Source organism: Perognathus longimembris, chromosome 10, assembly GCF_023159225.1.
Source record: "Perognathus longimembris pacificus isolate PPM17 chromosome 10, ASM2315922v1, whole genome shotgun sequence".
Lineage (NCBI taxonomy): Eukaryota > Metazoa > Chordata > Mammalia > Rodentia > Heteromyidae > Perognathus > Perognathus longimembris.
In genome coordinates this window covers 62,763,505-62,781,067 of record NC_063170.1, presented here as the reverse complement: position 1 = coordinate 62,781,067, position 17,563 = coordinate 62,763,505, and the positions used below count along the sequence as shown (strand labels likewise).

General features: G+C 37.5%; 1 protein-coding gene across 1 annotated transcript in view; it reads right to left on the bottom strand.

Moving 5' to 3' along the window:
* The window catches only part of Cntn6 (contactin 6), a 181,599-nt gene that overhangs the window by 113,918 nt on the left and 50,118 nt on the right, over positions 1-17,563 (bottom strand). The window contains exon 3 of the mRNA XM_048354889.1: positions 14,426-14,601. Within this exon, the coding sequence (XP_048210846.1) occupies positions 14,426-14,601 (176 nt within the window). The remainder of the gene's footprint in view (positions 1-14,425; positions 14,602-17,563) is intronic.

Below are 17,563 nucleotides of genomic sequence, written 5' to 3'. Positions count from 1 at the left end.
TTTTTTGCTGAAAGTATGCCTCTATGCTTCTAAGGACAACACACCTAAGATGTCGTCCTCCTTCCGTCAGATTAGAAGAGAACTTTAATACAGAAAAAAATCACTGACAAAGGCAAATTTTTTTTGGTATAGGGCCGTTAAATCACACAGAGAAAAAGTGATACTGAATAAATGATATGATATTAACTGAAGAAATTTCTGCCCAAGAAAATAAATAACAATATTTTTGTTGGATATGTGTGTGTGTATATTAGAATGGGAGAAAATATTTGTAGACTATTTACCTGAGCAGGGATTAATATCCAGAATATATAAGAAACCATAATAACTGGGTCATTATGATACCTTATGCACACAGAGGAAAGGTCTAACAAGAGCAAAGATGCTGATGCTGAGGCTGTCATCTGGGGGTGATAGGGGTTGAGAAGTGTTTTATGAGGACTCCCCCTCTTTATCTGGGTATGGAAAGGTATAACTGAGGGGAGAAACAGTTTTATCCAGAGCACCATGGATTAAAATTCCTTCCTGTTCACAAAAGAAAGAAAGGTGGAGGATGAAAGTGTGACAACTGGATAGATAGCCCAGAGTAAGATACCTGTTTAGAGCACCTACAGTGGTGGAATGCTTTGAAAGGCTAACGTTGAATTCAAAGCAGAATTTTCTTGCCTATAAGCCCAGATTCAAACACTTGCTTTTGCCATTTTCTTGACGGGAGAATTCAACACCTCCCCCACCCCCAATTGCTTTGCCTGGTATTTGGCTCACTGAATTTATGTTAGCTGTTATTAATGATAGTATTTATATCAGTAACAATATTCGCGATCTTCAATCAGCTATACTTGCCAAAAGAGAATTTTCTCAACTTTACATGTGAGCTAGACATATTTCATACCTTTGTAAATGAAAAATATACACTCAACTTCTAAATGAGCATTGAGAACAGTGCAACACACAAAAGCAGAGAGCCTTCCAGAAAGCTCCAAGACAGCTGGCAATGAATGCATCCCTCCAGTACAGTTGTTTATATTTGATTACTTTTCCTTAATCCTGATGAAATAATTAAAATAAATCCTTTCTGCTCCAGGGATAGACCCTAGTAAGAAGAAGTCTAGTAGTTTGTTTGGATGGGATTTCTAGATGAATTAAGGGAGGGCTACATAATCTCCATTCATAAAAAACAAAATTGACTTATGCAAACACAACTCATTAATATGTATGTGAAAGTAGATTTCTCCATTGCGTAATTCTCAGTAAAGGGGAAAAGAGCCAACAATTGACTTGTTAAATCATGTCTATAGAGCTAAGCTCTTCCTCATTTGCATTTTTTGTCTTGAGTTAGAAGCATCACCTAGGAGGATAATATTTCTAGAAAGGTATTACAGTTTGAAAATCCATTTCTGTGTTGACTACATGAGCATATTTTCCCCCCTGTTCTTTAATCCAATGGCATTAACATATTTCCTTATTAAAGAAAAAAAATGATCCTACAGTTATATTGACACAACTAGAAAAATACAGAAAACAGACTTTATTTTACTTACACTTGTGCTTGATATATAGAAAGTCATCGATAACTTGTAAAAATTGTATGGTAAATTACTGTTCTATTGTCTAGAAATAGATTGCCATTTCTCTCTTCCCTGGATTTGTGTAGACTTTTCTGTAGTACCTTGTGGTGGCAATGTGGTAATGCTGTTAATGGCTTTGTGTGAGCTCCAAACTAAGGAAACTCTAGCCTATTTGCTAAGGCTGACCATATCAATGATCCCAGAAGACTTTCTAGAAATGTCAAATGTTCAGTCCCATTTAAATCCCCTGAATCACAATTTGCTTTCGATAAGACCTACTAGAGATTCATCCCTGTTAAAAGCTGACAAGCCTTCCTTGAATGATTACAGAAGTGGTTGAAAGCTAAGAATACCTGGCAATGGACTTACTAGTTCCTCAGACCCTGACTACATGTCCAAGCCTTATTTGAAATAAGGATATTGGGTCTAACTGGTATCATCTTGGCCACCTGGTGGGTGACAGGGAACTGGGTTTAACGGCCATCATCTTGTCTTCACTGTGGAGGAAGGTGAAATTCCACCCCAGGTGATGGGTGTACCTGCATTTTTAGAGGCAGAGCAGGGTCTTGGACAATAGGTGACCAGACCTGTCAATCCTGTGGCTCTGCCTCTCCAGACTCTCAAGCTCCCCGTGAGCCTGCCCCCTGACCCTATCCCTATTTAGGCCTCTACTAATTCAGGCACCATTGCCACACCTCATGTCTCATGTCTCCTGGCTATCCTCCTGTCACCATGGCATCACACTTCAGCTCTCCTTTAGAGCTGATCTGGTTTGTGGGAATTGTTTTTCTGTTCTTTCCTTCCTCTCCTGCTCTCATGGCTCAGTTTCCTACTAGTGAATTGTATTAGAGGGGCTGCTGGTCTTTGGGACAAGAGTCTACCTGCAGTCAATCTTTCTTATAAAAATTTCCGGGGCTGGGGATATACCCTAGTGGCAAGAGTGCCTGCCTCGGATACAGGAGGCCCTAGGTTCGATTCCCCAGCACCACATATACAGAAAACGGCCAGAAGCGGCGCTGTGGCTCAAGTGGCAGAGTGCAGTGCTAGCCTTGAGCGGGAAGAAGCCAGGGACAGTGCTCAGGCCCTGAGTCCAAGGCCCAGGACTGGCCAAAAAAAAAAAAAAAAAAAATTCCAATTTGACCTCTAAAATGTGGCTTCTCTGTTTCCTATGATTGACTTGCCATACAACAATTTCTCCTACCTGGAAAACTAGGGTTATAATAATAAGTGCATAATCCCATTACTTAGCCAGAAAATAAATAAGTTCAACCAAAATGACATGCTTATCACCCTCCCTTGAAAACATTGAAAGCCAAGTGTCTGTAGAACGATTTTCTGATAAGCACACAATAAATTCTTAATTCTCTAACCAGATCCTCAAATTTTGGTATAATTATTTAGCCAAAATATTTCCTAATTTCTATCTAATTTATCACTTTGCTTGCACCTAATAATTGTTTCTTAATTTAAAAAATACTTCAGAGCTGGGAGTTGGTGGTTCATGCCTATAATCCTAGCTTCTCAGGAGGCTGAGATCTGAGGATCTTTGTTTGAAGCAAAGTAGTCTGTGAGACTACTACCTCCAATAAACTAGCAAAAAAAGAAAAAGATAAAGAAAAAGAAAGCCAGAAGTAGAGCTGTGGCTCAAGTGATAGTGTTAGCCTGAGTAAAAGAAGCTCAGGGACAGTGTACAAGCCTAGATTTTTAAATTCTAGAACCACAGAAGACAACAAACAAACACTTTAGGTTTATTTTTTAAGAATATGGAACAAAGCACTATGGTAAGAATGTCTATTAATAAAATCATAATAGGCAACAGTTTGGTATTGATTTTTTTCTTTGTCTCTTGTTATTTATTTAGGTAGGGTCTCCCTATACCTATGTAAGCCAAGCTAGCCTCCAGTTTGTGATCCTCTTGCCTCTGTATCCTCAGTCTGGAATTACAAGTGGGAGAATGATAGTCCAGACTGGCATCTTTTTTAGTTTTCCCACATTTCATACCAAACTGCCTGGTAATTCTGTTTTGTCATACATACAAAAGCGAAATAATACTGAAAATGTTCTAGTAGATACGTTGAAGTAAGGATACTAGGTCTAACCCGTGTCATCTTGGCAATGTGGTGGATGATGGGGAATTGGGTTTAACTGGTGCCATCTTGTCTTCTTGGTGGATGAAGATCTTCCTCCCAGGTGACGGATTTGCCTGTTGTCCTAGAGGCAAGGGCAGGGACTTGGACAATAGGTTACTGGACCTGTCATTCCTGTGCCATGGCCCTGTGAGTCTTGCAAGCTCACTATGACCCTGCTCCCTGACTAGGACTCTATTTAGGCCCTGACCAGCTCAGCCATCATATTTCCCCATGCCGTGTGTGTCACAGCTCTCCTCTACTCAGTGCGGTGGTGCACTAGGGCTCTTCATTGAAGCTCATCTAGTTTGTTGGAATTGTTTTTCTCTTCTCTCTTTACTCCCCAGCTCTCACGGCTCAGTTTTCTAACAGTGGTAAGTACATTCCAGACTGCAAGCTTTCCAAGGACAGGTGTCCACCTGCAGTTGCAGGCTTTCTAATAAAGACTCCCAATGTGAGCTCTCAAAATGTGGCTTCTCTGTTTGTCATGAGTGGATTTCCGTAAAACAGTGTGTAATGGGATACATTTTTTGCCCTTAGAAATAATTCAAATTTCTAATAACAGCAGACATTTCATATTAAAAATTAGATTTCTGAAATAAATTATACAGAACTGAGAAAGAGTGAAGTATAACAACTTACAATATCATGGATAAATCTTACCAACATTTGACTAGAAAGCCAGTCTTCAAGAGAAATGTACAGTGAATTATTTTAATTAATATGAATTCAAAAAGTCACATACTTAACTGTAGATTTGAAACTTATGATATGGCTCAATTTATGGAAGAAGCAGAAAGTTTTAAGAGGAAGATGGCTTAAGGGGATGTCACTGTGACACTGAAGTATTCCTTTCATGGGCTTCATTTAATAATGGTTCATTGAGCTGTCTACTTTTCTTTTGTACTTTTGTTGATATGCATTACACTTCCTGAGAATTGTAGAATGTCAATATATTAAAATGCAATGAACATTTCTAAGGATTTTCAAGTTTTTTACTATTTGCATTTATTCCTAAACATTCCTTTATAGGCTTCTTCTTAGATAATATTGGCTAAATATGTAAAAAAATAAAAACAGAAAATGTTCCATCACATCCTGTATTGTTAAAAAAAAAAGATTTTGTTGTAATTTTAGCTAGGTCTATGAATTATATAAAGCCGAATCTATTTGGACTATGCACATAACTTCCCTAAAGCCATTTGTCAAGGTACATAAAATTAATCAAAAACCACACTTAGACTGTGTTTCTTTTTCAGTTTTACAAACAGAAACTCTAAGCTTGCTAGACTGGATCCTTTATTTTCCAATATTTTCCTCTCCTATTGTGAGTCTTGGACTGTGTAGCTTGAATATGCAGTTTTATTTAAATAGAGAAAAAAAAGATTAGATCCTGCTGAATAAAGTAGAGGAAGGCATTTAGAAAAGGCTGAGTTCCAAAAATGTATCATTTTTGATAAGATACATAAATAGATTTCCAGCAGTGATGATGGGAAAATTGAAGCAACAGCAATGGATAATCTACTTTCTTCTTGATTTTTAAGGTAAAAATAATAGTGGCTTGGTATAGTTTATGCAACTGCTCAGAGCACATTTGTTTAAGATCTGAATTATTTTTAAAAGCAAAGTTTTCTCCTTGAAACACCAGTTGGAGGTTATGCTATTATTTTGTTAACACAAATTCAGAGCATCAAATCTATTGCAACATGGCTAAGTGCTATTTTAACATGATAATAAAACATATTAACTTATCGACTTTTTTTTAATTTTAGAAATTAGAAAAAAAAATTCCTCAAGTGTGTTGTTTAGCTAGCTCTTTTCTGGTGTATAAAAAGGTTGAAAGGCATTTAGCATTTTCATTTATAATTAGATCTGCATTACCCACTTAATACATACTTCACAATCATCAGAGACTTTACATGTTCCAAAAGCATTTTTAAGTGCTTGATTTTTTTTTTTTATAAAGTTCTTTTCCTGGGTCTTCACTTCTTTTTGTAGACGTAAATGCAACATTATCATCAAACTATCAGGATCATAGGCAAATCTCTTTGCATTTCTTATATATGAAAGTATTTTAATGACTTTTGGGACCTCCTGATGTCCATTTTAACCTTTTAAATATGAGGGAATTTCTCCTCCTGGTGGCAAAGACCTCGACTAAGAAATGGAATAAAAATACACACCATTTTCAAGTATGAAAATAGCTTAGAAATCATCTTCAGGGAACCAAAGGTCTTGATATTGTGACATATATTGAAATAAGGATACTGAGTCTAACCAGGGCCATCTTGGAAATATGGTGGATGATGGAGAATTGGGTTTCATTGCTGCCATCTTGTCTTCTTGATGGATGTGAAGTCCCTCCCCCAGGTGATGAGTGTGCCTGAATTCTTAGAGGCAAGGGGAGAGACTTGGACATAAGTTACTGGACCTACCAGTCCTGTTCCATGACCCAGTACCCTAACAATGACCCTTTTAAGGCCATGACTACTTTGGACACCAGGACACCATGCCTCATGTCTTCTGGCTCTCCTCAAGCCAGCAATACCTCCCTTGGGCTCTCCACTGGAGTTGGTCTGTTTTATTGGGATTGTTTTTCTGTCGTTCTTTGCTTTATTACTCTTATGCCTCTGTTTTCTAACAGTGTCAAGTGTATTCAAGGCTGAAGGTCTTTGAGACAAGAGTCTACCTGCAGTCAATGGATTTCTAATAAACACTCCCAATTCATCCTCTCAAAATATGGCTTTTCTTTATATCCCCATTGAATTCCCCTATAACAATGTTTGCTATTATACCATTACTATTTTACTACTTTTTTTCTTTTCTTTTTTTATCTTTTTGTGAGGACTACTGGGGTTTGAATACTCAGAGCCTTGGACTTGCTAGGCCTCAGCACCTTTTTCACTTTGGTCTTTATTTTTAGTTATTTTTCAGACACAGTCTCCTGCTTTTGCCTAGGACCAGCCTCAAACCAGCACATATGCCATCACACTTAGCCCTGATTATGATTTTGCATTTATGAGTATTATATTTTATTTCCTTCTGCCTAAAAGAAATATATACATTAAAAAAAACATTTTGATTGGAGGAATTCAGTATCTACTGTAGTAGTTTGTATGACCTTGGGCAAATAGAGTAGTTTTATCACATTGAATTTCTCCATCTGTAAAACATGATTTAGAATAGCTTACAAGTTTAGAAGTGGGATGAATAGCCTAGAAGGTATAAATGGTTTGCATTCTTCCAGAAAAAAATTACGATGATTGTAAATGTCTGCATGTTTATAACCCTTTAAAATGCATTATTATTGCATTTTAACCTTGAACATTGAAAATCCGTCCTGGACTGTGGTGCAAGAATTCTTTGCCCCAATCACATATGGTATAAAAACTGAGCTTTAGATCACTTCTAAATATGATCACAGTAGTTTGTTTATATATTAGTAATATTAATGTATCAGCCTAAAACATCTAAGGAAAAATTAGATGGCATTTCAAACTACCTTTTGCAAACAACTTCAAAATCCTTAACATTATTCAAATGTTTCCATTGTTCCCAGGAAAAAAAGTTGATATACACACCCTCTTCAACTACTCATTACATGGCCAGGCCCCTAACGAACTCCTGATATTCATCTTCTAATAATCTATCTGTTACCATTATCCTTTGTCTTCATGTGATAAGCATTGGGTTTGCTGGAAACCGATGGCTCGTGCCTGTAATCCTAGCTAACAAGGAGGCTGAAATCTGAAATGTGTGGTTCCAGGACAGCTAGGAAGAAAAGTCATTGAAACTCTTATCTCCAAATTGGCCCAAACAAAGCTGGAAATGGAAGGGTGGCTTAAGTGGTAGAATGCCAGACTTGGAAAAGCCAAGCCAGAGCATGTGGCTCAGTGCTAGCATACACAGGAAAATAACGTGCTGTATCCTCTTATCAACCTGTGTGAAGTAGGCAATAGTGACTACCTCATTAGGCATGTGAGTGAATATTTCCACATGGTCTTATACTAGTTTTGGAACATTCTGCAGCCCCTGATGCTTCTGTCCACAGCATTGCACTCTAATGGATTTCCATTTGTTTCTTTGGGATCTCATATTGTCACTCAGTTAACACTGTTTAGAGATCAGCCTTGGATGTAAGGGCCTTTTCTCTTTATATAGTCTTCAAATTATTTTTCAGTCTCAACCTCAAATACCAGTCATTTCTTAAAGTCAGCCTTGCATTCCTGTTACCATTCTGCCCTCCCTTTTGGCCACACATGCACGTTGCCTCTTCTGTATGTTTAATTTGAATGGACTACTAAACCCAAAATACTATTTCAAGACTCAATTAAAGCCCTGTTGCTTTCAGAAACAGTCTTTGTCCTTTCTCCTGTGCACATTCACTCTGGACCATCATCCTGAAATACGGATACTGGGTCTAACTGGTGCCATCTTGGCATTTTGGTGAATGATAGAGACTTTCCAAAACTCTGAGGGGTAAAATTTACTCCCTCAACCCCAGCCTCTCTGCAGAGACTTGGACAATAGGTTCCTAAACTCACAAGACTCTTTGAACTCTTGAGCTGCCTGTGACCCTGCCCCCCGAATGATGACACTACTTAGGCCCCTCCAAATCTGTCACTATTGCACCAAGGCTTGTGTCTCCTGGCTGTCTTCAGGTCACCGTGGTGTCGTTTTTCAACTCTCCATTAGAGTTGATCTGGTTTATTGAAATTGCTTTCAACACTTTACTCCCTTTGTGGCTCCATTTCCTAACAGTATTAAATGCATAGGAGGTGACAAGTCTTTGGGACAGGAGTCTGCTTGCAGTCTCCAGCTTTCTAATAAAGATTCTTGATTCAACTTCTCAAAATGTGGCTCCTCTATATCTCACGAAATCAAAGTCCCATATAATAATCACTTAGAGTAAATGTTCACCTCTCTCACTCAATCATATATCCTTTTTGAGGCCAAAGGAGGTTTGTGTGAAGAAGGAATGTACCCTTCACTGCTTGAGTGTGATTATTGACTCTGTCCTTGACTATTTATGTGATTTTAGGCAGGTTTGTTCAGCATTATGCCAAGCTGGATATGGGTGTTTGAATCATTTCAGAGGGTTTATTATAAGGATTTTGGAATTCAGTTACATAAGGAGTATGAAATATTCTCTGCCACACAGTATGTACTACATATTAAAATTTCTTAACTTTCTCTTTTTTTTTAATTTGCACTTAAAGGTTCACTTGTCTGCTCTGTAGGACAGGAAGTAGTGGACTAAGGATAGTGGATTGAGTTGGCACCATCTTGGGGAATATGGTTGATGTTAGGGAATTGGGTCTAACTGGCACCATCTTGGCTTCTTGGTGGATGAAAGTAAAGTTCCATGCACAGATGATGGGCATGCCTGGATTCTTACAGGCAGGGGTGGGGACTTGGATAGGTTACTGGATCTGTCAGACCAGTAACTTCAACTCTCAACACTTTTTGAACTCTCCAGCCTCCTGTGATCATTCCCCCTGACTACAACCCAGTTTAGACCCCTACCAGCTCAGACGCTATCTTGTGCCATGCCTCCTGTCTCCTGACTCTCCTAAAGTCACCATGACATCTATCTTCAACTCTCCATTAGAGTTGATCTGGTCTGTTGGAATTGTTCTTCTGTTCTTTCTTTACTGTCCTACCTCATGGCTCAGATATTTAACTGAGTGTATTTATTCAAGGCTGCAAGTTTTGGGGGAACATGCAGTCCCTGGCTTTCTAATAAAGACTCCCAATTCAACCTCTCAAAATATGACTTCTCTCTATATTACAATTGAATTCCCATATAAAAGTAGCTATCCAGATTACATCTTCCATTTAATCTTTTGGATCTAGAACGATGCTGGATGCATATATAGTAGGTGTTCTTAGATAGCTATCAGATGAATAAAAGAATAAGCAATTAAGAGGCTCCATTTCAGTGACTTTCCTTCTGTTATAATGGAGCAAACATGTTGGAAATTGTATCTATGGCTAAATATGAACCAACACCTGATCCTAAAGTCTTATTGATGATTTTATCCTAAATGTTTATTTTTCCCCAGTGGTAGAATTCTATATTAAAAATCTGAAAAGAAAAGTGAAATTACAGGTTTCCTTCAAAATACAGAATTCTTTTTCTTAAGGATGACATTTTAAATGGCAATGACAGATGTAATGTTCTAATAGGAGAACAGGGTAATTCATTAACATCAGTATGAAAGGAGGACATTCAACTTCAATCTACATTCAACCTTTACCACCAAAGACCTTGAGAAAAGAATGTAGGGCTGCTGTATGTAATTTTAAAAGTCAAATTTTTTTTTATCATTCAAGAATTCTAGACAGATAACTGGAGCATTTGATGACTGGACACCTGCTCACTTTACTGAAGAACTGAGTCTGATGGAGGTTAATGGGCGAGTTTATAATAGAATCTACCTACGCTCCTGAAAGGGCAGAAAATTATGCTAAAAAACTTTGAAAGGAACTTTAATGATCTAATACCTCAAAACTTTTAATAATTAAAAAGACTACAGTGTTGAATGAATTTTCTAGATTACACAGATAGTTAAAGATAATTTTGATTCAGGAGGATACTTCATAATAATCTATTTTAAATGAATTACAATACATGTTTCAGTATTATTCCATGGTAAGATGATTCACAATGAGGAAGATTCTAAAAAAGTCACCTAGGCCCTGGTGGCTCATATCTGTAATACTTAGCTACTCAGGAGCCTGAGATCGAAATAACGATACTATGCCTAATGGGTGTTATCTCAGCCACGTGGTGGAAGATAGAGACTGGGGTTTCACTGGTACCATGTTGCCTTCATAGTAGAAGCAGGGAAGTTCCACCCCTGGGTGATGTATGTGCCTAGTTTCCTAGAGGCACAAGTGTGGACTTGGAATATAGGTTACTAGACCTGTCAGTCCTAAGCTTCGAACTCACAAGACTCTCAAATTTCCTGTAACCCTACCCCTGACCCTTATCCTATTTAATCCCAGACCTGCTCAGGCACCATTACACCATGCCTCATATCTCCTGACTTTCCTCCATCACCATGGCATCCCACTTCAGCTCTGTACTGGAGTTGACCTAGTTTGTGGGTGTGATTTTTCTGCTCTTTCCTTTCCTGCTCTCATTGCTCAGTTTCCTAACAATGCTCAGTGTATTTGAGGCACTACAATTCTTTGAGACCAGAGTCCTCCTGCTGTCTCTGGCTCTCTAGTAAAGACTCCCAATTCCACCTCTCAAAATGTGGCTTCTCTGTTTCTCATTGATTTGAGTTCCTGTAAAACAAGATCTGAGGATCAAGCTCTGAAGCCAGCCTGGTCAGGAAAGTCAATGAGACTCTTATCTCCAGGTTACCACCAAAAAGCCTGAAGTGGAGCCAAGGATCAAGTGGTAGAGTACCTACCTTGAGGAAAAAACCCACAAAACTAAACTAAAGGATAGTACCTAGATCTTGATTTCGTTTGTTTGTTTGTTTGTTTGTTTGTTTTTTTGCCAGTCCTGGGGCTTGGACTCAGGGCCTAAGCACTGTCCCTGGCTTCTTTTTGCTCAAGGCTAGCACTCTGCCACTTGAGCCACAGCGCCACTTCTGGCCATTTTCTGTATATGTGGTGCTGGGGAATTGAACCCAGGGCCTCATGTATACAAGGCAAGCACTCTTGCCACTAGGCCATATCCCCAGCCCCTAGATCATGATTTCAAATCCCAGGACTGTCACAAAATAAATAGATAAATAAAAATAAATAAAAGAAAAAAATTCAGAGTATGATTTTGGATTTCTTAACTTCCAGACAAACAAAAGCCACCAGTTATTGAGGGGAATGCGAGTCTCTCTCATGGCCAATCCACATATGAAAGGCTCTTCCTAAGTCTATTTGCTCCAAAGGTCAAAATGACCTTCTACAATATGTTGCCAACTGAAAATTGGATTATCTCTATTCTGATGCATAGGCTTGGTTTACGCTAAGGAAGTTGTCTGAATAAGGCTTCTGGATCCAATGTTTCCATCAAAAAGTAGACCAAATATCTGACATTATATGTTTAGCTATCAGTCTCTGAATTCCTTAAAAGCAGAGCCTAGTGCGGGGATTTATGCTCCTAAGATTAATGGAGGGAGTGTTCTCATGGGGACAGCAAAAGGGAAGGAGGAAAGAGTAAGGGGAGGAGTTAAGCACAACGTTTTTTTGTGTGTGTGTGGCATGTGGAGACACAGCAGGTATGAGTATTAATAATGGGAGCTATATCACTCATCCAGGGGAATCCAGATGGGTTGCCCTAGTACCTACCAACAGGTAGGTCTTATATGGTTTACCTGTCTTACATATATGGTTTATTATCCAATAAACCATAATTTAAAAACCATAATTTAATTTAACCATAACAATTTTAATGTAAGTTATTATGCCATTTGCAGCTGGACTGAAGAAAGTTTCCATGACCTGTGTCGCGAGGTTTGGAAAGAACTCAATTTTGTTACATGAGAAGTTGAGATTTCAGATTCTGAATTATTTTTAACAGCCATGTGAAAAGTGTTCTTAAATAAGCTGTTCTGACTGGAACATGGACAATTATACAGGAATTTAGACAAATTGCACACAGTGAAACCAAAGGAGGATATTTTTGAGAGAGGAACACAAAGGCATGATTAGGTGCATCAGATCAGATAAACTAGTATTTATTGAAATGAACTCCTGGAAATGGACACAGGAGGTTATTTTCTCTGTTATTGTTTTCTTTTTGTCTTTTTTATTTGTTTATCTGCCTTTGGTAGGTAAGGGGGAAGAAAGAAATAGATGAAAGTATTCTATACAGAGTAATATTTGATTCTAGCTGTAGATAATCAGTTATTTTCAAGAACAGATAGAATCCATAATTACTGCAAGAAAAATTTAGGAGTTATTTATCAAATAAATGCTGTGCCCAATATGGAATCTCCTTTTTCAAAGAGTCAAATTTATCATTCTAAAATCGGATTCAAATTATATATATGTATCTTCTAGGGACATTGCCTTAACACACAGGAGAATTAATTATTGTGATAGAATCATTCAGCTTCTGGAACAATTGCTCATTTTGGTGATGTAAGCATTGTATTTGGTTCACTATTATTTTACCAAGTTTTGATCTTAGTTGAACTACAGTAATCAATTATTGTCTTTAGTGTCTTAAAGATGCTACCAACCTCTGTCCATCTACATTACTCTTAGATCCATTATTAACTTCTTATTCTACTTCTACAAACTTGTACATACTCAGAAGCATTATAAGTGTGAGTGCATATGTATACATTTGTACATATACATGTATATGAATATGTATACATGGATGTATGTGAACAAGTATGCATGGATGGATAAATAGGTAGGTACATAGATAGATTGATACACATGTATTTAGGATCAGAAACAAAGCTATCTCAAAATGGTCAATAGAAACAGAATTATGTGTAGGCCGTAGGACTTCTCACTTTCAACATCAGCTTTTTAAGGAGAAACAGACCCAATTATTAATTCATATATCTTCTGATGACTAAAGTAATTTTGCAAGATGGGCTTAGGGCACCTAGTAATGAAATTTAAAATCATTCAGTTTCTCCAAGTTATAAGAGAGCACAGACATTTCTATGAGCCCCTCAAGAGTAGCAGCTAGGACTGTGGGTCCCTGATACAATGCCCCGAGTTCAGGGAGCTCTCTCTACAAAGGAGAAATGTAAGCCTTCCACTTTGTCAACATCCACAGATATAATTACTTTCCAACAAGACTTTCACTGAAGCCAATAAGAAACATTTTTTGTCCCTGGAAACACTATATATAAGGAATACAAGAAGCAGTATGTCTATTGTTCATCGGCTAATGTCCTCAAATGTCACCAAGGTAATTACTCGGATGACATTTATGTGATGCAGCTGGACATTGTTACAGTTAATATAAAGCCTGCCTTGGCAATCACTTCATTTCCACCTCCATTGCACTGTGGGTGTGAGATCACCCTTCCAGGAAGAACACCACCCACCCCCCCCGATTCCCAATGACACCTCTGCCATCTGATTTTCTCCTGTGGATTCTGCACACAAATGTCCAATGGAAAAAAAAAACAAACCTTAAAGGTGCAATAACATTATATTAGAAACCAATTATTATTGTTTATATCTGGAACTTTCTGAGATAGTTCTAAAAATAATTCAAGTATGATGACACTGATGTTTTCTTTCCTTTCACTGTGTGTGTGTGTGAGTGTGTGTGTGTGTGTGTGTATGTATAGAAAGTTTTCCTTTATATAGATCCCCAAAATACACACTGAAAACTTTGGTATATGTGTGTGCCAGTACTGGGACTTGAACTCAGAGCCTGGATGCTGTATTTGAGTTTGTTTTTAATTCTTACTGCTTCTTAAGACTGATGTTCTAACCATTTGAGCCAGTTCTCTACTTTCTGTGCCTTGGTGGTTAATTGGAGATAAGAATCTCACAAACTTTTCTACTCAGGTTGATTTACAATCACAATCTTCAGATTGGGGCTTCTTGAGTAGCTAAGATTGATTACAGATGTCAAACACAGGCAAGCAAATGAGTTAATTTTTTTACATTGATAAAATCATTCTTATACAAGAGGAGATGATTGACAAATCTTGCTTTTCCCCATAATATACTTATGAATATTATATTATATTTTCAGAAACACACAAAGGACGGATATATTCCCCCTAAACTTACATGCAAACTGTAGTTTTGCCTTCCGACTTAGAATGGTCCCCAGATCATTGGTGGCCAGGCACTGGTATGTGCCAATGTCTTGATCTGTGTGGGGGCTCCGGATGGCCAAGCTGCCCCCCTCCAACTTGTAGTGATAACTCAGGTTCACATCAATGTCTGTCGCATTCTGCTTCCACCTTCAAGGGAAAAATATCACGTGGTAGCACATGGAACTGATTGCTACTTGTCTTAATATGCAGTTTTGATTCCTACAAACTTAACAACAAAGCAAAAAGCTTCCAGAATGATACCAATAATTAGGCTATTTGAAAACTCTTGTACTCTTCAAGAAGTTCATCCAAGTATATACTAAAAGGCAACAGAACTCTTGACCTGAGAAATAAAAAATGAAATATAAATCCACTAATACTGGGCACCCTATTCATGTAAAGCTCTTTCAAATTATATATATTATCCATGAACTCTCAGAGCTGATGCTGCATAAGTGAAGGTCAAAAATGATTTAGAGACAAATATCAAAGAAATGTATATTACCAATGGCACAAAATTGCTAACAAAGAACTTCATATGCTAATTGGAGCCTGATAACAAGGCAGGAAAAACATGACACTTCAGACCATGGTTGTCTTTGTGAGTTTGTTACTTCGAAAATTAATCATGCTGACAATATTTCAATGGCACTGAGGAGTGCCAATCGAAGATTATATGTTAGCAAAACAAATGCAGCTTGAGAAGTTTTTATTTTAGGAAGCAAGACGTCTCTTTGCTCAGCTATCAGTCAATAATCCTTTAGTCCATGAATTAACTGTCTGAAAAGCAATAGAGTTGTGTGTTTCTGTTCAAAGATGTAAAGCTTTAGAAATTGCACTTAGTCATTGTAAAAACAAATGAACAGCTACTCATTCTTTAACCAAAATTTACTTTCCTCATCTTCTACAACCCACTCATATCAGAATCCCCCAACATTTTTAAATATGAACACAGCATAGTTATTAAGATATATTCCTAGGGGACAAACTGAATGGAGTCATATAAACCATTTAGGGAAATGCACTTAGAAATAGTGAAGTACAGCAAAAAACAAGCAGGAATGGGAAAACAAAACAAAACCCTTTACCAACTCATGCTAATAAGTTCATAACTGAGACCTCACTTACAAAAGGCTGATCAATAAGAGATCAGCATACAAATTCATTGAATGTAACTATTTATTTATTTTGGTCATTACTGGGGTTTGAACTCAAGGTCTCAAGCTTCCATGTGGTATTTTCTTTTTTCTGGTTAAGAGGAGACAAAAATCTTGCTAATGTTTCTGCCCAGGCTAGATTTGAACCTTATTCCTCATACTTCAGCCTCCAGAATAGGAAGTATTACAGGTGTGAGTCGCCTGCACTTGGCCACTATTTCCTTTATAGTTCAACTTATCTTCAATAAATAAATAAAGACAACAGTCAAAGAGGGCATTGGATTTTTTTTTCTATATGGTTTTGTACAGGTGATTTCTTGTTTTCTCTATTTGCATAAGAAAACATATGAAACTTTTTGTTTTCCCTGTAGGCCTGTCTCAAGAGGCACAAATTCTCCTAGCAAGCACTATAATTCTGCCTTTCATAATTTGCTTACAAGACACGATCTTTAGACCTCTACGTTCCCTATCATTTTCAAAGCAAAGGATATACTGTTACTTAGTTTGCCAGCTCTCTTTAATTTTGGAATCAATCACTGAAATAACTGCTGTCATCATTACATGTTCCTAATTAAGCTCAGTAATTGTTTTTCAACACAAATTCAAAGTTGTTGGCTTAGCTGCAGCAAATGAATTTTCCACAGTATCTGCGTAATCATTCTAATCACTATGGTACAATGATTATTAAACTGTGCATATAGATCATGGGTTCAGCTCGGGGTGTGGGCTTTGTCCTAATTAATATGTTGAAATCAATGGGAAAATAGTACTAAGGAATTCAAGCAAATGTCATAGATATTTTACTGATAACATTACAAATCCTGAATATTTTCCTGTGATAAAACTAGGAGTAGACTTTTTATGGTTACTTTTTAGCATATGGGTTAATACATTAATTCCAGAAAGCATAATGGATATGAACTAAAAACAGGATTTTTTTCTGGGCAACCTCCTTTCCTGTTAGGCACTTATACTCTGTGTTAAAAATACAAGGACTGTTGTTGTATTTGTTAACTCTTGACTATGTGTGTTTTCGTGTGTGTGTATGTGTGTGTGTGTTGTTTCAAAAACTGAGCCTTGTTTCTCAGTGCTTATTCCAAGAATTTATTTCTGAGTTTATTCCCAGACATTGAAGAAAATCCATAAGCTCTAAATCCTAAGTATCTCAGTGCTTGACATATAGAGTTAATACCGGACTGTTGTTCTCTGAAAAGAGTTCTAGTACTAGCCCTAGCTCCCTTTGTTGTATATTTTTAGATATGTCATAGGAATTCCTGGGAACCATTTTCACTGGCCATAAAATTTGCACAATAATATATAGCCTGCATTATTTTATGAGATCCTGAGAAGATAAAGAGGGGAAATGAATAAATTATAAAAAGAAATCATCTGTGGTGACCAGCTCATGAGAAAAATGTGTCAGAAATCTTTGATATAACAACTCCTTTAAAAAAAAAATGGTAGTCTACATAGAAATAATTGGGGGAGTGTCATTTTATTTACCCAAATAAAATATTGGAACCAAGTTCACTGCCATCATATTTTTTCTGGACTTAGTAAATAGAAATAAGCAAACCTACCCAAGCACCATTTTTCTGAGGCACATTAGCTAGATTTTGTCTTACATTATTTGGTCTTTGAAAGAAAGAGGGAAATCCTTTTCATAGAAAATCTTTTGGTGAGATTTGCCTAATGCTATCCTATCTTATTGCTACCACTGAACTCCTATTTGTGAAGACATTAATTGCCGGGCTAAATCTATCCTCTCCCTTGTGGAGAGACCAAGCCTTTCATCCCCTTATGTGTCCCCCTATCTCTCTCAATGCATATCCTCTGGCCAGTAGAAACTAGTGCAGGAGCAAAGGTCACGGATAGCCTCGGTTAGCTTGTGGTCGCAAGAATGCCCTTCTCCCTCCCTATACTCACCTAGGAGGCCAATAAGCATGGACACC